At 45.8% G+C, this 23,256-nt stretch overlaps 1 protein-coding gene across 2 annotated transcripts in view; it reads right to left on the bottom strand.

The window, feature by feature from the left end:
- FANCM (FA complementation group M) overlaps positions 1-23,256 on the bottom strand; it is an 837,191-nt gene that overhangs the window by 325,615 nt on the left and 488,320 nt on the right. The window contains exon 12 of one of the 2 annotated variants that reach the window (XM_078659683.1): positions 12,262-12,467. The exons of the other annotated variant lie outside the window; for it this stretch is intronic. Within the exon in view, the coding sequence (XP_078515809.1) occupies positions 12,310-12,467 (158 nt within the window). The 3' untranslated portion in view covers positions 12,262-12,309. Of the gene's footprint in view, positions 1-12,261; positions 12,468-23,256 lie in introns of those variants that run through there. 2 annotated transcript variants of the gene reach the window in all.

Below are 23,256 nucleotides of genomic sequence, written 5' to 3'. Positions count from 1 at the left end.
GATCGACGGCAATGCTCAAGAGCTCAGGGTACCACACTCTTCGTGCCCCGTCCAGAGCCACAAGAATGACTTGGGTCAGGCCGCGCTTGATCTTCCTCAGCACACTGGGTAGAAGTGGTACAGGTGGAAAGGCATACAGGAGGCTGTAACTCCACTTGTGGCGAAAAGCGTCGCTGAACGAGTGCCGCCTTGGCAACTCCAACACACAGAACTGCTGATATTGCACATTCTTTTTGGTGGTGAATATATCTAACCAAGTCTCTCCCCACTGCTGAAAGAGACCTTGCACCACCTCCAAGTGAAGACGCCATTCCTGACCCATCATGCACCTGCGGAGGAGTTCGTCCACCCTGGCGTTCAGGGAACAGACCAGGTGTTGAACCACCAGATGTATGCCCTGAAGTTCCAGCCATGTTCAAAGGCGAAGTGCCTCTTGACAGGATCCAGAACCCCACCCGCCCCGTTTGTTACAGTACCCACATGGCGGTGGTGTTATCCGTGAACACCTGCACTACTCTTCCCTTGACAGAAGGAAGGAATGCCTTCAGTGCAAGACGAATCACCAAGAGCTCCTGAATGTTGATGTGGAGCCCGGACTCCGCTGGAGACCAGAAGTCTCCGCCTCTCCCATGTGGCCGCCCCATACCAGCAGACTACTGTGAACTCTGGTTGGGGAAGGGAGAGGGATCTGCCGTTGACCCTATCCTGGTGCGTTAGCCACCACTGCAACTGACTTTTAGCCCCCTGCGAGATCTGGACGACATCGGAACGATTCCCCTGATGCTGCTACCACTGGGACTTCAGGTTCCACTGCAGAGCCCACAGATGCTACCTGACATGATCCACCAGCAGGATGCAGGAGGCCATTAAGCCCAGCAGCCTCAGGGTCATTCTCACAGAAATCCGGGATAGAGGCTGAAAGATCGGAATCATAGCCCGAATATCTCAGACTTTCTGCTCGGGAGGAGAAACCTGAAACTGCGCTGTATCCAGAACTGCTCAGATAAAAAGGAGCTTTTGAGAAGGAATCAGGTGCGACTTCAGCACATTGATAGTGAACCCCAGCCAATGCAGGAAGTCTGGAGGTGGGAGATGACAGCCTGGGACGAGCCCGCCTTCAACAGCCAGTTGTCGAGATAGGGGAAGACTGGAAACCTTGATCTGCGCAGATGAGCTGCGACCACCGCCATCACTTTCGTAAACACCCGAGGAGCTCTGGTAAGGCCAAAGGGGAGCACGGTAAACGGAAAATGCTTGTGGCCTACCTTGAACCGTAGGTTACGCCAGTGGGAAGGCAAGACCGGGACGTGAAAATAAGCATACTGCAAGTCCAACGCTACCATCCAGACTCCAGAGTCTAGGGCAGACAATACCAGAGCCAAGTTTAACATTTTGAACTTCTCCTTTTGGAGGAAGCGGTTGATGTCCCTGAGGTCTAAGAAAGGACGCAGGCCTTTATCCTTCTTGGTTACCAGGAAGTAGTGGGAGTAGCAACCACGTCCTACTTCTGGCACAGCGACTCGTTTGATAGCTCCCTTGGCCAAGAGAGCTGTAACTTCCTGGCGGAGAAGGGTTAAGGTAACCATCCAACATGCTTGGAATGTAGGTGGCATGGAAGGAGGGGAAGTCTCGAAGGGGAGGAAATAGCCCCTTCGCACAATTTGCAAAACCCACCTGTCCGACATGATGTAACACCAGTGGGGGAGGTGATGGCAGATCCTGCCGCCCACTGGCATTTGGTGGCCCTGGAAGGTTTGGAGGCTGTTGCAAGTGGGGCATTGGTGGACTGGCCCACCCGCTGGCCCCCAGACCCACGATGCTGAGTCCCACGTCCTTGGCGTGCAGACTTTGGGCAGCTTGCACAGGCCTATGGCCTTGGGAGGAACATGGTGGGGCACGCTTTCCGTAGCCACAATAGGGGCAAAAGGCAGACTGCATGGGGCGAGAGGTGGCAGCGAGGCCCAAGGATTTGGCCTTAGCCATAGAGTCCTTGAAACACTCGAGTGCGTTGTCCGCCTTTCGTCAAACAGGTGACGGCCATCAAAAGGCATGACCAAAAGGATCGATTGGACATCCCCAGAGAGGCCAGTGGACCTCAGCCAGGCATAGCATCGCAGGGCTACTGACGTTAAAATCGTCCTACCCAGCTAAGTGGGTTGTATCCAGCCCACATTGGATGGAAAACTTTGCTGCGTCTTTACCCTCTTCGACAGCACTGGTGAGTATGGCCCGGGCCTCCTCCGGGCACTGTGGTAGCTCTTGTCCAAACAAGTCGCACACAGAGTGTGTGTAGCAGCCCAAGAGACATGCGGTGTTCACCGACCGCAGCTATAAGCTGGTGGAAAAAAAACACTTCTTCCCAAGATGGTCCAGCTTATTGGATACCCTATTTGGGGGAGCAGTAGGAAACACCCCTTTGGAGATTGAGACTTGGACACCAAGCTCTCAGGGGTAAGGTGTTGGGAGAGGAAAAGTGGGTAGCCAGGGGCCGGGCGGTGGCATCGGGCAATCATCCTATCCGCTGGAGCCCCTGTGCTGGGCTTGGACCAAGTGCCCAGTGTCAGTGAGGCAGCAGGGGCCCTGAAGTTCGTCCTGACTGCCACTGTAGGAAGCTCAAGGCCAAAGGCCTCAGCTGCTCTATGCAACAGCACAGAGTAGGAGGCTCCCTCCTCTGTGGCCACGGTAGGGGGAGACAGCATACCAAGGTCTGGCGAGGTATCCAGACCACTGGAATCACCCAACTCCTCTCGCCAGTCCAGTTCCTCAAGTTGGTCTGGTAGAGGGTCACCAGACACCTCCCAGTCCTCCCCATCCTCCTCTGGCTGCCACTCAGGGCAGCAGGGAATGCCAGGAATGAACTGTGGGACAAAATTACCCTCCGGTACCGGCACGGACGTCGGTCAGGCGCCGTGTCCAAATCGGGGGTGAGCCTGGGGTCGATGCCGGTTGAGGGCACAACAGGCACCAGGGGTGTCGTCACTAGAATCGCACCGGGGAAGGTACCGTGAGGTCGACTAGCACCCATCCGGATCCAGACTTGGATCCATGGGGGCACTGCGGTGCCGGGGCCGCCGGCATTGAAGGCCTAGGGCCCCCAATCGAGTCAGTGGGGCCCAAAGGCGTGAATGCGGAGTCGGGCTGCCCAAAAATGATGTGCAGTACTTCGTAAAACTGAAGAAGCTGGGCAGAGGACGCTCCGGCTCCAGGAAAGGGAGGGAAGCGCAGAGCTGTACCAGAAGCAGGCTCCGAAATATGAGCCGGACAGAGCTGACGCTCTGGGTCCCGTGCCAGGCCAGTCGACGGATGGGGAGAAGGCGAAGAGCAACCGTACTTCTTCGCCTTATTCTTGTGCATCAACTTACCCTAGGAGTGCGTAGACTTCGATGACAAGTGGCGAGGGCTCTGCGACCGGTCCAGGGGAAGGTTGCGGTCCCGCAACCTTCCCCTGGACCTCGAGCAGTGCAGAGAGGTTTGCCGGGCCTCCACAAGCTTTCGGGACCATTAAGGTTCAGGGCCCGGTAGTAGGAGCACGACTTCAGGTCGTGGTTGCGCTCTAGGCACCAAAGGCACACGAGGTGTGGATCGGTTACTGACATCAACTTGTGACAGGAGTCACAGGGTTTGAAGCCGAGTCGCCGGTTGGACATCCTTTGTGCACCAGGAGTCAACCGACTCAAAATAGATGTCGCCAAAAAGTCGAAAAAAGAGTTAGTCAAAAAGTGACTAAGGGCATGCTCTCTCCGGACCTGCGCTGGCTGGCGTGGAAAAGGAAGAAGTGACATCAGTGTGCAGGGGCGGCGTCTAAGTAGACGCCGCGATGTCATCCCGGCGATGACGGCGCAGATGACATACGCGGAGTCGACCAACGCCAACTACTGATGCGCAAGGGTATTGCTACGAATACATTTCTCCAGATCCAGTCTGACGCCTGGGGCTAATTCTAAAGTAAGGAATTAATAACTAATAGTCTCTTTCAGATAGTGAAGGGCAACATCATTAAAATCAATTAGGATGGTACCCTCTTAAGATAACCTTATTTACATGTTAAGTTTGGGATTGTCAAAGAAGTATGTCAATAACCTACAACAGGACAAGCAATGATTCATTGTCATCTTTGTCATTCTCAATAAAGCATTTTCATTGTCAGTAAGTTGTGTGTATGGATCTTCCTTCTCCATGCAGCAATACAACCCCAGGGCCCAACAACAGGAGTCCCCACACTCCAGGGCTTTTAGGCAAAACCGTTAGCTCCAGGAGTGTGAAACATGGCAGAAGTCTCCTCGGGTCATTAGTACAACAGCTGGGAGACACAGGGCGAGGCTGTAGCTTCAAGAAAAGGCTCAAAGGGTGCTCACTGCTACTACAGGGTGCCCCAATAGCATTTCCAAAAAGTCTCTGTGCCTTTGCTCTTTCAGGAACTGTGCAATAATTATGCAAATTAGGTCCACTAGGCAATCTGGTGTGCTCCTTCACCTGCAGCTACTTTCTTTTTCATTTCATTATTTTCTTCTATCAATTTGGCATTGTGCCACATTTTTCTCTTTTTTTAAGCCAGTAGCATTTGTCCCTTGCATGGGGCACCCATCATGTGCTGATCTCTGGGGCCGTGCAGGGAGCCCACTCTATCGCAACCAAGCTGCATTCCCGCTCAGCTGAAACTGTGTCAGCGCGGGGGCCTGCAAAATTCCTTCCTTCGCACGCATCGATATGAGCGAATTGCTCCTGTGCAGGGCGCTCCACCCCTAAACGTGTACACATGGGGCGAAGACGACACACTGCCTGGCTTCTCAGGACTCTGGTCTGTGCCAAGAGCCTTCTTGCAATGTGCATGGTGCTTCCTGGTCCTAAGGGAGATGTGGGCCCCAGAGATGAAAGAAAAGGAAGGTGTGAAGGTGCTCATTTATTTTTAGGTCTCGCCTAGGCAGTGCTTGCACTGTCTCTTCGAGCCGTATTTAGGTATGGACTTGAAGCTCTGCCCGTTTTCTGCCTATCTTTTCAATTGGCTCCTGTTAGTGTCCTTTGTAAACGGTTGCTTTTGATTGGTGAATAGACTTAGTAGTCCCTCCTTAGTACCTCCTTTTCTCCTTTTGTAACATCCCATAAGGACTGGCCCTCTTATGTGTGTTGTTACTCAGTATGTTTTATTGCTGAGCACTATTTTGTTAAATTACTTTCTCCTATTGCACACATGACATGCGTTTCCTGCAATCGCTTATTTTTTAAGCAGTGTGGCCGCCCTTTATCTTATGTTATGTTTTATGCTTCAAGAAACACACGCAATAATATATATTTTTTAAAGCACTGTGGTTTACATGAGGGTGTAGTGTAACATAGGTCCATGTCTCAGGCTGGTTACGGTGTATGAGGATGCAAAGGACAGAGAGGGCAGGGTCTAAACAGGGAACTAGGGCAAGGCCAAGTCCTCAGTGAGAGAGTAACCTGTTGGAAACATTTTTTTTACTTCTTTCCTGAAGAAGGATGTGGATGGGGTGCATCTGATCTCAGCAGGAAGTGAGTTCCAGATATTTGGAGCCATTCCAGAGGAGGATCGGATGTAGGTTTTCTTTTTCTTGACTTTTTGTGGCTTAAGGAGTCAGTTTCTCGCACTTCTGGAGGATCATTTCCGCCCAAAAGGGTCAATTTCTGTAATAGATAGGAAGGGGTGTTGTGGTGCAGCGCTTTGAGTCATGCAAGCAATTTTGAAATGCATCATGGCTTCGAAAGGTAGCCAATTCAGAGCTCGATGGTCAGGGGTGATGTGATCACTCTTTTTAGAACTCGTGATGAGCCTAGCTGCTGGATTAACCCCTCCCATGCTGATGACGAGCTGATAACGAGCTCGTCATCAGCCACGGTGCCCGTATGCTGACGAGCTGAGCTCGTCATGGCCGTTAGAACGCTCACACGCGGGGATAATTCCCCCTGCTGTGCTGAGCGTTCTAAGGAACGGGCGAGGCCGTGACGAGCTCAGCTCGTCATGAGCACACGAGCACCGTGGCTCATGCACCGGGGCGCTGTGCATGACCCCCCCTCCCCAACCCCCCCCAGCACAGCGGGGGAATTACCCCCGCAACAAGGGGTTAAGTGTAGCCTTAAGAGGAGTGAGGTTTTCTGGGAGGCCCACTAGGGATGTGCTACCATAGTCTAGTTCCGAAAGCACAAGTGCATGTGTTGCAGTTGTGAGGTCAGTCTCGGAGAAGAAAGGTTTGTTTCCTAAGTTTATGTAGGTGATAGTTAGCTCCTCTAGTGATGGTGCTGATAGGTTTTTGCCTGGAGAGGTCTTAGTCTAAATTAATACCTCGGGATTTGGCGGAGTCAATGAGGTGTGGGGTGCAATTCAGGACGGAGAGAAGGGGGGAGTCATTCTTTGACATTAGAGGTGGGATTGGGCTGGGGCAATCAGTAAGGAATTCAGTATTAAGCAGCGTTGAGTTTTAAGTGATTGTGAGTCAGCCATTGTTGGGTTATTGTTAGGGTATTATGGAGGGTGCGGATCTCCTCGAGGGATGTTATTCTCATGTAGAGCTGGGTGTCGTCATCATACCTTTGGTGGAAAATGTGGGAGCATTCAAGGATATCGGTTAGTGGCTCCATTTAGAGGTTGAACAATGTTGGGTAGAGGATAGAGCCGTGTGGGATGCCCAGCAATAGAGGAGCCAGCTTGGATAGAATGTGATTAATTATGAAGCTCCACAACCTGTTGTGTAGATAGAAGGAGAACCATTTTAGTACCAGGCCGGAGAGGCCTTTTCTGTGTTCTAGGAGGTAGAGCAGAGTAGTATGGTTGATCGTGTCAAAGGCTGCTGACAGATCCAGCAGGTTCAAGAGGCAAGGCTCATTCTGGTCTAGTGAGCGTAGGCCATCGTCAACAATGTGGACCACGGCAGTTCCAGTGCTGTGACCCGAACGGATTGGCAATGGTCTAGGAGTTGGAATTGTTCAATGTGATTGTGGAGCTGTAAGTGCACACATTTCTTTAGGAATTTGGCCAGACTGGGAATGGTGGAGCTGGGGCGTTAGTTGTTGAGGTCCGGCTGGTCGGAGTTTAAAAAAACATTTTTTTAGGATAGGGGTAACCTGACCAGTCTTTTGGCAGTCGAGTAGGGAGCCTTGAGTGAGAGAGGTATTGATTGTCTTAGTCCATGTGGGAGTAGGAAGTGAATGGACTTATATAGGAGTGTGAAAGGGAGGGAGATCAATGAAGTAGTTAGAATAGGTCTAAGGAGGTCAAAAGATTTAGACTGCCAACCTCACTGAGGGTTAAGATGCAGGACCAAGTGACGTCATTTTTGGGAGAGATAGGGCGATTTTACGGATGTTCTTCATGGACCATTTTAAAGGAGAGTAGGAGGGGCTGGGGCGGAAGAAGATTGTGAGCAGTCTGGGTGTCGTTAGTAATGACGTTTTTGCAGTGAAAAAGGAGGCAATAGTTCCACAGTTAGGGTTGCTTTGTTGTTTGTTGAAGTATGGTCGCTTCTGCAGATAGATTGGTTTCTGATAATTTCGAATTGTTTCTTAGATCTATTAGCAGCAGTGTCTAGGTGGCTTTGAAATAACGCTGTTTTGGAGTTCCTAATGTGCTGTTGTAGGCGCTGCATCTTTGACACTGGAGTTTGAGATTGGTCATGGAGGAGGTGTGTCTCCATGCTCTTTCAGCAAGTCTAAGGAGTCGCCGTTCTTCATTAAGATTACTGTTGAACCAGGGGTTGGATCGTTAGGACGGGATTCATTTTAGTTTCTTAGGTGCTATGGCTTCCATGATATTTGACATTGATTTGAAAAAGTGATCAGTGAGGTCTTGGGCATCGGTCATAGTGGCTAGCAGGAGCAAGGTTTTGCAGCTAGCTGTAGATATAAAAAAGGATTACATTTTGCAGGTGTTGTGGATCCTTGGAGGTCATTGCTTTTATATTTAGGGAGAAGGTGACACAGTGGTGGTCAGTCCAATCGCAAGGGAGAATAGAGTCAACCTGTATGGTGTTCTCATTAGCAATGACTAGGTCAAACCTGGCTCCTGTCTTATGGGTCGGCCCTTTGCAGGCATGGAAGAGGTTGAGGTCCTGAAGGAAGGTTGTGAAACAGTACACGAGCGGGTCATTGGTATTGTTCCAGTGGATGTTGAAGTTACCAAGGAAGATCTGGTTGGTATGGTAATTGATGTTGGAGACGATAACCTCCATGATCTGTTCAGTGAAAGATCAGTTACTCCCAAGTGGGAGATAAAATGGGTGGAGGGAGCACTTTGAGTTACTGGAGGTGTAGATGTCAAACTTAAGGTACTCGCAAGAAGCCAGAGAATAGGTGTGAGATTGTTTCACAGAGAGTGAAGCTCTTTATATACAGGCTAGGCGACCCCTCAAGCATCCTGGGCGGTCTAATGTGATTGGGGGAGAGGGGTGGAAATGTCCAAGGAGTAAACTGAGGAATCGTTTAACCAGGATCCCATCAGCATGTGGATGTCAAGGTACTGGTCAAAGAGAAGTACAGCTATATCAGCTTTGTGTTTCACAGCTGAGCACTGGTTAACAGGGCACATTTCAGTGGTATGTTAGAGGTAGTTGTGTTGGAGGACGTGTTTAAGATGGGAACTGAAATGAGGTTTGACTTGTTTATAGACCTAGTCTTAGGGCGGGATGACCTGGAGGGGTGAGAGATGATAGTCCCGATCTTGGTGGCGGGACAGGAGATATCTGCAGCGTAAGGGTTATAGGAGTCTAGAAGGGTGAGTAGATCGCTGTTTGATAGCTGTCAGACTAGACTTTCTGGTCGGGTGGAATGATTATGGATGGGTGAAGTCCTCCAGAAAGGCTGAGCATTCCTAGTTTAGGCAGGGATGCTGTTCGAGTATTTGATGGAGATAGTGGGGTTGTTGTTAGAAAGGTGGTGAGTTGAGTGGGGAGACCACTTGAGTTTAAGGTTGAAGTTGATACTTAATAGTTTGAGAATGTCTGCTCGGATCAGATGAAGTTTGGCAGTGTCGAGCATTGAGACATAGGCTTGGTTACTGAGAAGTTCCAGTTTGGGGGAGGCTCAGAATGAATAGGGGGGCTGGCGTCAGTGAGGTTCACCAAAGGAGCCATGGCAGTGGTTGGGTGAAAAGTGGTGGATGGGTGGGGACTAGTGATGGGGGAGTGGACACGGGGGGACTCTTGAGGAAGTGGGAAGTGATGTCAGACTGGTGTAGAAGGTGGAGTGAAATTGTCAGTGGTGATATCAGACTGGTGTAGGTGAAGGGGGAGATGGAGTTGTCGACAGGGCAGCAGCGGTATCCGTGAACCGGTGGGTGACCACCCGGGGAGAGGGGTGTTTGTGGAGGGATGGTGGATTGATAGAGTAGTAGGGCAGAGGGGGATAGTCCTAGGTCAAGGGGACTAAAATAATTATCACTATGCTTGAACTATTCACCATCATTGCTGCACTTTATATCTGGTGTTTGAAACTTAAAGTGAAAATTATTTCATGGTCGGACAGTGGTGCAGTGGTAAAAGCAAGGTCGCAAACTGCCTTTGGGTGCTACAATTGATGAGAAATCTGATTAAAGTGCAGGAATCAGCAGATGAGGCGATTGCCCACAGAACTGTGGGACTTGATAGAGCAAGGTTGGCAGACTGCACTGGCACCAAAGATGGCACAAAAATTTTGTAAGGACCTGGCAGTCTTCGTGCATGTTATGAGTCTTATAGAACTCAGGCATGACACACAATGTCAGGTGGTGGTGGGCTATTTACTTGCCTTGTCACACAATGGTGGTAAAAGCATGTTTTGGGCATTGATGCACTTGCCTGCTCTTGCACCCTTAGCAAAATCAAACTGACCAAAAATCACTACCTGAGGGCAGTAATGAAAGGGTGATGTTTCCTAGCAGCATAAAAAAAAAGACAGCAGGTGGCCCATAGACCTCCATCGACTAGCAGTAATGATGAAAGTCACAAAGTTAGAATGTCAAACAACTTCTGAGAGATCCCTGTTCAAAGCAGCCTTTACCACAATTTGTTTAGAGCTCTTGGGGTGACCAGGTTAGTAGCCTCAGCAGATGACAGAGTGGGTTCATGCCGCAGAGCCTCAGATGTATGAATGGGCAACAACTATGTTGTGATATGGATCAGGAAATTAAAAACTGACCATGAAGAGGTAGGCATGCTTGTCTGCCTACACAGTCTAACCTCATTAGAAACCTAGCCAGTAATAATAATAATAATAAAGTAATTTCTAAAGCGCCTGGTGACGCCTACCCGGCGTGTCCCCGCGCTGTGGAGAACAAGTTATCAGCAACAGACAGTAGGCCTGTGTCATGTCCTTTAAGCTAGTCCTGTCATGTTTGCCCCCTTTTTACATACATTGTCCCATCCACTCGTCAGTAATTGTTCTGAACCGGTGACCTTTTACCTAGCAGCTTGCTCCTGTCTCTTCGCCACCACGCTCTTAGTATTTTATCATAATCCCTGTACCTGACGTACATAAACATGTCCTCAGGCACTGCATAATTATTCTGTATAAGGGTCACCACTTTTTTTTGTATCCTTGGCTAACAAGTCCCCTGTTGCATGATCACATGGTTTTAGAAAAACATTTATGATTGTTTTCAAACATCGATTCCAGAAGAAATGCTGGAGTGACCACTCAAATATATAAGACCCTTATTCCTCCCTGCAAATTAGAAGAGAATTCCTCCCTCGCTAACGCAGGGTCCTGCATGCTGAATCTTCAACATGCAGCGGTCTGACATCCCTCGCGAGGTGTCATTCTCGGAGCACAGATTGGGTCCTTCATTCTCTACCATCAGGTTAGGGGGTTGGTTCTTGGGTTATTGGCTATATAAATATATATCTATACAAATATACATGCCACACCTACATATCTAGGCTAGGTACATTGTGGCAAATTAAGTAGGGCACTTTATAGGAGTATGCAAGTGCTACTGTCTTGTCTTAACTGAATATGTTCATCCTCTTAGCACTAGGATAGAAATGTATCTACTTTTTACTACATTAGTACTTGCAATTTCTTTTCTATGCTTCTGTCTCCTGATTGTCGCAGCCAATATGTTTTACACAAGAATGACGCTGGAATAATAAATACCTATTGAAACTTCCTGATCGCCATCCTGTGTATTTTCTGAGAATAAGTTAGCACGAGTGACTGAACGAAAAGTACTGTACTGTTTCCCACAATCCGCGAGGAATAAGGGTTGTCATGTTCAGTGGTTGCCAAAAACTACCTACACCACGACACCTGTCAAAGGCATACATGGCTATGAGATCTCCAAAGGGCCTCCCAGGGCCAGGATGGCACATTTCTCAGCAATGTTTAGTTCACAGTTGTCATGCACAAGGTTTTGTGTAGTGCAGGGCTACCAACCACCCAGTTAGGAACCCACTAATTTGCGATAGTTCTGTGACTACACTGGCACAGCATGGCATATCTAACCAAGAAATCATGAAAGTGGGCATTTGGGGGATCAAAGGCAGACACACCTTATGAGAAGCAGCATGCTGTAAGGGGAAGAAACAACACTTAGATGGTGACATATTTTATTTTGGCAGACGACAAGGACTGCAAGAAAAAGACAGTCTGGTTCATTGGACACAAATAGCCTGTCCAAACTACATCAGCTTAGCATGCCTGGAACGAAGTGTGGGCAGCTAGTCCACTCAGTGGCTGAGCAATCAAGGAAGCATGCCAGTTCCATCATAATTTTCATTCACTTAAGGGTAGCAACTTAACTGCCCTGGGCAGAGGACATTCAATTATTGACTTGAAGCATGGGTTTACAGATGTGGCAAGGCAATGGGATACAGCAAGTGTTATCTGGTCTGAAATTATCCCAAGGTCCCTGGAAGAGGATCAGTATTAAAAAGTGCAGTAGAGAAGGCCAGAACTAAGCGAAACATTGCCATGTGCACGTTCTGTATTGAAAGGGGGTTTGAGTTAAATAGACCAGGCCTAATCAATCTGAAAGTCTGAGAGTTTTACCCAGTGGATGTGGTACACTTTCGGAGGTGGGCATGCAGAGGTTCTTAAACAACATTATCGGCATCCTAGAACTAGCAGAGTGCATATAGACTGGCAAAATTAGAGTGAAAAGGGATGGTCACAAAGGGGCAATAACTTCTTACTGGTCTGGCACAAAAAGAGACAATCCAATGTTACAGAATAAAGACACACCAGTCACAGAATGGCTGCTTTCTACTCTGCATAAAACTAAGATGCAAGACATGCTAAGAATTTGACTACAAAGGTGAAATCCACTGTCATGGGATCTACATCTTGTTTCAAGAACCATTCAGGCCATCTGTTCCAAGCTGATTGTTAGATTTTGTGAGTTGAATCAGACCAGGCTTTGTTGATCAGTAACATTATGAGCTTTTTCCAGACGTCCTGGCACCTGCAAGCATCTCCAGAAAGACTCCAGGCCACTAGACGTAGTAGCTGTTGATTAATCAGTGGATGAGATTGATTCAAAGGATCTAGAAGAAGAGAGGGAAATATTGGGACAATGCTAGAAGATTGGAAAGGCAATTCCAGAACCAACTGTGTGTTCTACAGAGAGGGACTATTGATATCACCTCTGATTTTTCTCTTCTGATTTGTAGGACTACTCTCAGGGTTATAGAAAAAGGAGAGAAGGCATAATTCAAGCCATTCCATTCCTGAAGAAAGGCATCCCTTAGTTGAGCTAACAGATCTGCCCTCCTGCTGAAGAACATAGGAAGTTGAAATGTCCGATGAGAGGCAAAGAGGTTTGTTTGACAAGGACCCCTCATCTGCTTTATTCGGGCAAATAATTAAGAGTTTCCATCCCTTGGAAACTCTGAGATGTCTCAAGTTTCAGTCCACAACTTTCTTCATTTTCTTGATAAAATGCATTGTTAGAACTGAAATATTGTGTACGAGGCATATTGCAAAATCTCTATGGATAGTTCTGTCAACAAACACAATTTTGCCCCTCCCAGATGGTTGATATTTTGAACTGCAGAAATGTTGTCCATTTTAAAAAGATACACCAGTGGGATCTTTGAGGGGAACACATTGCAAATAATCCTGCTAAGAATTGTAAACAGTTTATATGAAGAGAGATTTCCTGGAGGGACCATCTGCCGCCTGTTATTCATCCACTGTAACTGTTTAAATGGCTCTATCATGTCCATAATCATCTGTATGTTTGTGATTGGTTGTATTCTGTTGAAGGACGACAGGGTATGAGAGAGTGTGTATGACTGTAAAAATAATGACCTGTAATGCTGATGTTTTTTAGATGCTATCTAAGCTATTTTTATACTTTATATGTAATATTATATAGATATTGATTTGAATAATAAATCTATTTAATTTGGGAAATTACTGTTTTCTTGCTCAACGCAATTGATGCTCAAGTTTTACTAAGATGGATAGTACATCTTAGGAATAAAATATTGCCTAAGATATTTTGTGCAATACTGTTGATGCCGGGTGGCATGCATGATGGGAAGGAAAGGTTGAACCTTCCAGTCAGTCACCAGTTTATAAAACGCTGTTGTTCTGGTCTGGTGTCTTTGCAAACAACTCCTGATTTCTGTTGCAAACATTTTTTGTGTCCAAGGAACTTTATTTTTGGAGCAACATTTTCAGCTAGCAGTCCAGCTACTTTCTCTTATCAAATGAAATTCTGAGTAATGATTGCTATGCCTACGTTGTAGGGTCAAAAAGACAGCACCCAGGGAGCTGAAAATAATAGGGACGCTTAGATATTCGAGGAGGGATTCCTGCCTTTGGCGTGTGAGTGCTCAGTTCTGACCGATTATTGAACTTATTGGCCTTATGTGTTTCGCTAGTCCGGGTCAGGTGTGTTGGGGGTGGTTTTAAGCACTCCCACCAGGGTGCAGAGCTGCTCATAAGCCACGGTGAGGCAGAGAGACGTGAAGGACACATCTCACACATCTGCCATTTTGGTTAAACCCTGTAATACCCTTATTAATGCACTTGAAATCAGCGACCAGTTGTACAGGTAGCCAGTGTAGACTTACCAAGAACAGGTGTTTTCTTCATGATCATTTTCTCTCCCTTGTATTTTTGCTGTGTTGTTCAGTACTGCTGGCAGGCCAGTTCTCATTCTTTTGTATTGCCCTATGAAGGATTTTTATTACAACATTTCATGGTATCTGGCAGATGCTCTGCTCCATTGAACCACCCAGTGGTTGGTGCAGGTTGTTTGCCTTAAGCTCGAGGGATGTACATGCATGCATGAATTAAAAGACAATCATTGTTGATATTTTATTGCATCTCACCCACAACCAGCATCACAGTCGCCTGATGTAGTTGTTGCGGAATAGATTAGCCTCCTCTCATATAAAGGAAGTAAAACGTGTTCTGATCAGCAGAAAATACATTTGAACAAGATTTTGAGTTAAAATAGAATGAAACTAAAAATTGGAGCAAGGAGCCGCACCTGGCCAATCCCCATTCATGTCCTACATAATAATATTTCTATGACGTCAATCTATTGACAAAATGAAATGGAACGGCACTCAACCCTCTATTACTCTTGACTTTTGTCTGTCTTTCAATTTCAGCTTTGTGTGAAAAACACAGCAGTAGCCAAAAGATAAGTAAATGGATTTCTATGTTCATTCTGTGGCTTTTATAGAATATTGACATTTTCTGAGCTGTGTCTCCGCTCCATATGTCACTGAATGCATTTCATTTAGACAGGATGTAATTATGTTACTGCTGGAAATACATGGGAATCAAACATTGACAAAACCGATAGGTCTGGTTTGAATTTTAAATCATGAGTTTTACACCTGGCATCTTTGGGCATGTTTCCCCAGTCGTTTTGCTTTTTGACCTTGTGTTTTTGGTGATATACTAGACTTCGTTTTTGCTTGGTTAGTGTGTGTGTGCAATTTTTCACTGCTATTCAGTGCTAAAGTCCAAGTGCTCCTACTGTAAATAATTTTGTGATTGGTTTGGCATATTTGAATTACTAGTACGTCCCTAGCACAGTGCACTGTGTGTGCCCAGGGCCTGTAAATCAAATTGTACTGGTGGGCCTGCAGCACTGGTTGTGCCACCCACACAAGTAGCTTTTCAAAGGTGTCTCAGACCTGCCACTGCAGTGTCTGCGTGCAGTTTCAACTGCCATGTCGACCAGGCAAGTGCACCCACTTGCCAGGCCCTAATCTTCCCTTTTATTACATATACCTCACCCCTAAGACAGGCCCAAGATAGGCCCATAGGCAGGGTGCAGTGGATGTGAAAAGTATGACGTGCTGTTTTTTTTACATGTCCTGATAGTGAAATACTAGGCACTTAGTTTTTTACTATTGAAAGACTGTCATTCCCATTAGTGATCATTGGAGCTGCTGTGTAACATTTTACAAGTGTTAACTTTCAATTGGGAAAAGATGGAGAAATGGAGTTTAGGCTCCCTGAGCTCAGAATTTAATAACCCAACTTTTAGTGAAGGTGTTTTTTAAATTGTGGGTTTCAAAATACCACTTTTAGAAGTGGCCATTTTCTTGCTTAACCTTCCTGTGTGCCTCGGCCTGCTTCTGGATTCCCCGTCTGGTTATAGACTGACAGGGGTTGTTTGTGCATTCACTAGAGACACTCGCACATGCTGATGGGCCATCCTGGGATAGAGTGGTGGGATGAGTTATAACTCACACCTAAATAGGTTGTGCCTGCACCACACAATGCTGTCTCCACCTCCTGTAGTGAAGCTGGACCAGGAAAGGCAGAACTGGTTTCTTCTACTGAGCAAGAGGGGCTTTCTGCCTAAAGCTTCAAAGAGAAAAGTACAATACATATTGAGGCCCTGACCCCAGAACGTTAGAAATCTTTTGGACTAAGGGACCTGCCAAGAAGAAGAGCTGGAAGAGATGCCAGGAGGAGTACTGCCCCTTTGCTGTGTGCTGCTTTGTTGGGTTGATCAAATAACCAACAGAGACGGTCCACTAGAGAGAGACTAGTTAAACCTAGTAGTGTCTGACACCACAGGAATTGTTTAAAAGAAACCTCACACACCAACCTATTGGTGTCATGCTTCATCATTTTTAAACATACCATGGGCCACTGGGAATAAAGTATCATATAGTGAGTTAACCCAATGATGAAAAATGACACCAACTAGGTTAGTGTGTGAGGTTTCTTTTAAACAACTCCTGTGGTGTCAGACACTACTTTGTTAACTAGTCACTCTCTAGTGGCCCGTCTCCATTGGTTATTTGATTACTATATTGGGACACAGACGGCCCATGTACCGTCCTGACTCTCTTGTTTTTGGAAGCTTTGCTGGGTTGGCCTGCAATTGCTTTTTCTGTCATGGGCAGTGAAAGGACTGCACTGAACTTTCAGCAACTTATTTCATGAGTTTCTCCAAGGGCCTGAAGTAGAGCTTGCCTCCAGATAGAAGTCTCACAAACATAAAAGACTTCATCTTCATCTGCAAACAGCACTGGGAACTGTGTTTTGTGCTGCAACAGAAGAAAAACAACCCTGACACTGCTGCCAGCTCTGTGATCTGAAGGCACGCGAAGAGCACCACCGTACTTCACACCGCAACCCTGGTCTCACACACGCCATCTAAGAGCTGCTGCTTGCACCGCAACCTGTGGGCACTGCACGCTGCACAGCTTCACTCACATCGCCACCCTGGTCTCCCTGACGACGACGTACCAAGGTGACCTAGATGCCACTCTCTGCACCATGACCTGGGGCACCCCTCGTAAGTTAAACGACACACTGCACCTTCAAACACCGCAGCCTTGGCCCACTGACACCAGTGCCATTGACTACAGTCTATCGATGACAGGATTTCAGCAATGACGCAGCTGCTTGCACCGCGATCTGTCAGCACCGCAACGAGCACCGCCCCACTTCGCACTGCAGCCCTAGTTTCAACCACGCCACTGGATGCCATCACCGTGCCGCTGCCTGCAGCACAACCTGAGGGCAGCGCACACTGTACCGCTCCACTTTGCACCTAAGCCCTGATGCCTGCTGACGCCAGCGCCCCTGACTTAAACCTCACAGAGTTCGATCTGCAACGCCTGTGACTTTATCGACCCACCGACTCCTGTAGCAACCTCCGGAACAGACGTCTGCCAATGCCGCCTCTTTACACTCAGCACACGGTCCATAGTGCCCTGCATTTGCAAAATACTGTTTGTGGGTCTCCCAGACACCATAGCTGGCCCACGAACTCACCGTCGGCCTGAGCTGTTGGATTTTTTTTGTTCACAACACAGTGATAGCCCTGGACGAAGCTATCGACTTCAAGGAACTGTATTTTAAGCGGATTCTTGCAAAATTCATATCTTTATTACTGTATGTTGGATTTTTATCATTTTGTTCTTGTTTTACACAGATAAATATTGGCTATTTTTCTAAAGCTGGTGTGCGATCCTTTTGTAGTTTTCTCACTGTATTACTGTGTGTGATGTGCGAATGGTTTACACATTGCCTCTGAGATAAGCCAGACTGCTTGTGCCAAACTACCAAAGAGGTCAGCAGGGGTTATTTTAGAAATGCAAATCCCCTTACCCTGACTAGAAAGAAGGGTCTCTACTTGGTCAGGGTGCAAACCTGCCCACCAGAGACCACCATGTCTAACACTGAGTTAAAGATTTTTTTTTAAAGCCTGCTGCAATGGAAAAACACAAATAATAAACTATTTCTATCTGCATTCAGTGCATTTATTAGAAAAATAACTTAACCTATCATGATTCAGTGTACATTTAGATGCAAAATAGTCCCCACTACATTGCAACACAAGTTTTCAATAGAAGGCTGAATGATGCACCAAACATCCAATAGCATGAAGAGAGAAGACTCCTTTGTGGCGGAGTCAAAGCCCACTTTATGCATATGGTAATCAATTAGTAACAATAGGACTTGGGGACAGCTGTGCTGTCAAGCCAAACCTCATAAAATAGTCTCTCAACCTTTGCCATTAAAGGTGGTCACATGGGTGTAGGATTCTAAGGATTCTGTAATTTCACATACAGTAGTGCACAAAGCAATAGTGGATATGAGAGATTTGGCCTAACAGCCTGGGCGGTTGTCGTGGTTGTCCTCGAATCTGGGGAACCGGGTTAGAGTTTCGGCAATTACGCTGAACATCCTGTGATTCTGGGCAAATCACTTAATCTACCCGTGCCTAACAAAAATGAATGAGTCCTCATGTAACGTAACTGGTGCTATGTAAAGCGCTCTGATACCCGATACCGGGTCAAGTTTGCGCTATATAAAACTCCGCAAACAAAAAATAAATAAATAGGTGCGACTATTCCAAAAAAGCTTAACATTTTTATTCTTCCCTTTTCCGGATACATGGTAAAATAAACAGTAGCTAAGGAACTTCCCTAATCACCCTTTCCTCCTGGGCTGGTGGTTGATCTCCCTAACAAAGGACAAGCGGAGTATTTCTTTCAACAGTCAGTGGAAGCGTTCATACTTGGTCTCCTACCTCATCTCCCAATATGAACACACTTTTCCTGCGCTGATCAATTCTCACTGAGACAATGTAAAACTGTTGGAATTGAATTCCAGAGAGCTGACCCCACAAAAGGAGATCCAACTGGAATGACTTCCAACATCTATGAGATCGCTGACAATTCTTGAATCTCTTCTTTCACAGAGAATTACTAAAGATTGTCACACTATCTAAAATCATTTTAAGCTTTTAATACTTTTTAGTTTTCAACTTTAGCACTGGCCTTGTGACTCGGAACTCAGACACTCATTCGTCCATGATTTTAATGTGATACAATCAGCAGAGATCATTCCCTTTTCAAAGGCTCTAGGGCAAGGTGAAGGCGCCTTGGACCTAGCCAGAATTTCCGCCACTTGTTGTCAGGTTGGCTTCTAAAAGGTGTCAGTCAGCTCTTTCAATACTGTTTGGCTTTCTAGCCATCCAAGAGTTTAAATATGCATGCATCTGTGAATAAGCTGAAATTACGCACTATTCTCTCTTATTCTACTGGCAGGGAGTCCAAAAGATTGATGCAAACATCTACTTCCCGAAAGTACCTAGACAGTTTAGCATTTAGATATTCAATTGCCACCTTTTTGCTAGTATGAGGTATGCATGCCTAGTGGGGAAAGTCCACACCAGCTGTGTCTTTTTTCTTGAGCTTCATAAAGGTTAGTTTTAGACGATGCAGACTGGGCTGGATATTGCGGCTCTTGTAGCTCAGTCCTTTGGCTTGTCTGTAGTCTTGAGGAGGCATTCAAAGACTGGTGCAGCTTGGTTTTCAAATGATGTTGAAGCACAGTTAATAGGCATGTGTTTGAGGGGAAGGTGTGGATATAGCTATAGAGTACTTCAAGCAGAGCTGTGCCCTTGCCAAGACTTTGGGCTTCTCATCACCTTCCCACAAATGCCACAAGCAATACGGGCTGTGGACACCAATTTGGTTGATGGCAGCTTCCTCAACAGTTAAGAAGGGATGCAGTTCCAGCAGAGGTTGACTGAAAAAGATTCCTCTACACCAGTGGTTCTTAACCTGTGGTTTGGGGACACCTACGTGTCTGCAACACCTACTAAGGGGGTCCGCGACTGCTTAGAAAATTAAATAATATTAACAGATTACTAATGTGTATGTAAAAAAAGAAGCAAAACGTAAATTGAAACATTTAAAATGTGCTGTAAATGTGAAGGAATTTGAAATGAGAGGTTAAAAATGAAGTCTGTATCCTCGGATTGAATCGTGAAGTGGTTCAAGTGCATCAAACCTATATAGTATAGACAATAGGTAGCCTCAACTGAATTTAGAACAACACCAACCGTCCTATTTAAATTTAAATTGTGTTCTTTTCCTATTGTTATTTGTGAATTAAATAAAGTATTTAATGTTTGTTTGATGAATGCTTCTTTATGTATTTTTGTGTCTCTGGAGAACAGTACAATATTTCTTGATTGCCGCTGGGGACGACCTGATTTTCGGTGGGATGGTGTGACATCATATGGCACTCTGGACATGGGGAGGATGGAGGGCAGTGGAAAGATAACATACAGCCCCTACTGTGGGCGAGGGAGGAGAAGATGGGGATATGAGCCAAGTTGTAACCCCGGTGGTTTGATCGACTGTTGGATTCATGAGGGTCTCAAATGCACAATAAAAGGAAATGTAAAAAAACAAACAGTTGTAACTGAAATTCAAGCTCTAAAGTAACTATAACTTGTACCCCCGCCATGCACAGTGTTATCATTTCATCAATGATGTAATTTCAGATGTTGCAGTGATATTATCAGTGATGTCATAGGACATAGCATAAGTGATGTAATATGTTACGTAATTAGCAGTATAAAAATATATACATGTTTCTCTTTACACACACACGCATATGCACGTATATATGCATGTGTCCTTATATGGGTATAGATGTATTTAACTGTATATATATATATATATATATATATATATATATATATATATATATATATATATATATATATATATATATATATATATATATATATATCTATATTAAGATACATTTCAACTAAACATAAATTGTACTTATTTATATTTAATTTGTTTAAATTGATTTAATATCATTTAATTTTGTATTATCCATCCGTTCACCTATAAAACTCCTTAGCACCCCAAAACACTACTCATGTATGTATGTATCTAGTGGTATTTCTATAGTGTATACCGAGTCAAAAGGCAGCAGAGGGAAGGACAGGATCAAAGACGTGTGAAGTCAATGAGTGATCTGAACCTTTGCTGGTCTGTGGACTGTTAATGCATTGCGATGTAGTGTTCTTTAAAGAGGTGTGCCTTCAACTCTTTCCTAAATTGAAGCAGCATTTAGGTGGTCCTGATGGATACAGGGATGTTGTTCCAGAACCTGGGTGCAAAGAATATAGAAGGTCCAATTTTAAAACCTCAAAACACCTTACTACCCCTTAATACTACCTGTTCCCGGGCCCTTAAAGCCCCTTACTACCCATCCCTGACACCTAAAACTCCTTATTACCCCTAAACACTGTCCATCCTGAACTTTAAAAATATCTACTACCACATCCACTTACCATCCCTGAACCCGAAAATCTCCACACTGCTCTTAAATACTACATCCCTAAACCCCAAAAATACCTTCGTTCTCCTAAACACTACAATCCCCGAAATCTAAAAAACACTGATCTTCCCTTAACCTACCCATCCCTAAAATGTAATTAATAATGCAAATTCATACTTGGTATTAATTAATATTCCCCTGGTGATGGCAGTTTTTTATTAAATAACTTTCATATGTAATAATATACTATGTTAAATTTTGTTATATTTAATATAAATAAAATACTTAAATTAATTATTGTAAATACATGGATTTGACCTTACACATTTTACTATAGGGTAAGTTTGTCACCTCTCCTTGTCATTATATATGCGTATATGTTAAATATAGAGTATATAAAAGTTTACTCTTTTACCACGCTTCGCCTGAGAGCATGTTTTTTGCTCATGATAGGCTGACGTTATAGGCACAGGATTTGGTTAATAACTTTTTTATGTGGTTCTCAATACCCCATAGGTTACTTCGAGTGTGAGAAAGACCGGCAGCATTTCTGCATCAGACGGCTTGTGTTGAGGTTCAATTTTCAAGTCTGAGTTTTCTCTCATATTCTACGGAGTATTGAGAACCCCATTAAAAAGTTATAGTTTGGAGTACCACGTGGAAGCGAAGGGGGAGAAATTCCCAGGAAGAGAAGAGACATCTGACCTGTACTGCAAGGATGGGCAGTAAGACTCTGACTTCAGTTTACACTCCGGGACTAGGATTGATTCTCAATAGCCAGTGGCATTGGACCCCATACACCCGCTGGGGGGATCCCATCATCTTTGGATCTCAAATCTGGCTGACACACAGGTGCCTTGCAAGTAGCTAGGAAGCCATATGACCTGGGGAGTGCAAACAGGAATATCATTATGCTTTGGGGCCCTCTAGGTACTGCTTAGGAAGATCACCAGGTGCGCGCAACTACACCTTTTCAGTGTCTCCCCCCCCCCTCCTCCCCCCCCACTGCTTCCCACCCCCCACCTCCCGAGGTCGGTTGAGTGGACTTTCCTGGGCTGGCTTCTCTTCCCAGTCCGGCCGTGAAGATCACCGTGCCAGGAGCTGACAGAAGAGGTCATGTTCAAGGTAGGAGCACCGAAAGAGCAGGCCCCTACAGAAGTATAAACATTTAGGGCCAGGGGCCTGAGGAAGCTCCTCCTGATAGCTAGAGCTGGCCACCAAGATCAAAACAAAACCAAGATTACAAGCCCCTGTATTGCTAGAAAATACCCCAGGGAGAGCCAGGGACCCAGGGGGATCGATATTTGTGGATGGTAGGAGGCGTGTGTGGGTCCTCTCCCCAGTAATGCTTACTGTCACTGGGGACCAGGTCGGAAGCCAAAAACAACAAGAATTTGCAATGCATTAGGTCTCGCATTACTGAAAGTATGAGCTATTGGCATTGCAAATAAAAACAAGTCACCAGTAGCTCAAACTTTTAGACCAATTGCATCGCAAATGCATTGCAAAGCAAGGCTGCAGGTGCAGCAGCAGATTGAAGGGTTAATTAACATCAATTACAAAGTAACCTTGCTCTGAACTATAACTCTTTCCAGAGTGAACCGAGAAGCCACCTTGGTGAGGTCTCTTCCCCTTGGAGCATGCCCAGTGGCACAAAGAGCTAACCATAATAGCCAAATTGACAAACTCCCGTCTGGGTCAGGTTGTTCATAGCATCACGTGGTCCCTGAGAACGTGTGAGGCAGCCGAACATGTCCATGCTCACTCCTCCTCCCAGCCGCCTGGCTCAGTGTAACGGATACTGAGAAAGAACCTCCTTGTCACAAACACTACATGAGGTTTTGAGCTCGAGAAAAGCAAGGATGCAAACACGTCCATCAAGGATTACAGCTAACTTTTTACGGTGGCAATGTGGAGAAAACGCTCATTTGCTAAGCCTTGACCACGCGCACTAAGTTAGGCTGATTAATGCGTTACAGAAGTGGAGCTTCAACTCAGGCACTTGCTTTCTTTATTTCTATAAATGCTTCCTATTGAGATTTAATTTTTGTGACACTGACCTGCCCTGCACCAACAGCAATCAGATTCTGCACCAGGAATGTCCAGAAGACAACGCCTATGCCGCCTTATAAAGAAGCGATCTCTGATTGGTGGGGGGCGTGGGCAAGCAGTGTTGTGGGAGGAGTGATAGGGTCAGCACTCTTAAAACAAAAACCAGTAATACAAGCATTTGCAATGCAACAGGTC

This window comes from Lissotriton helveticus, chromosome 9 (assembly GCF_964261635.1).
Source record: "Lissotriton helveticus chromosome 9, aLisHel1.1, whole genome shotgun sequence".
In the NCBI taxonomy this organism is placed as follows: Eukaryota; Metazoa; Chordata; class Amphibia; order Caudata; family Salamandridae; genus Lissotriton; species Lissotriton helveticus.
This window is presented reverse-complemented; position numbering and strand designations above follow the sequence as displayed.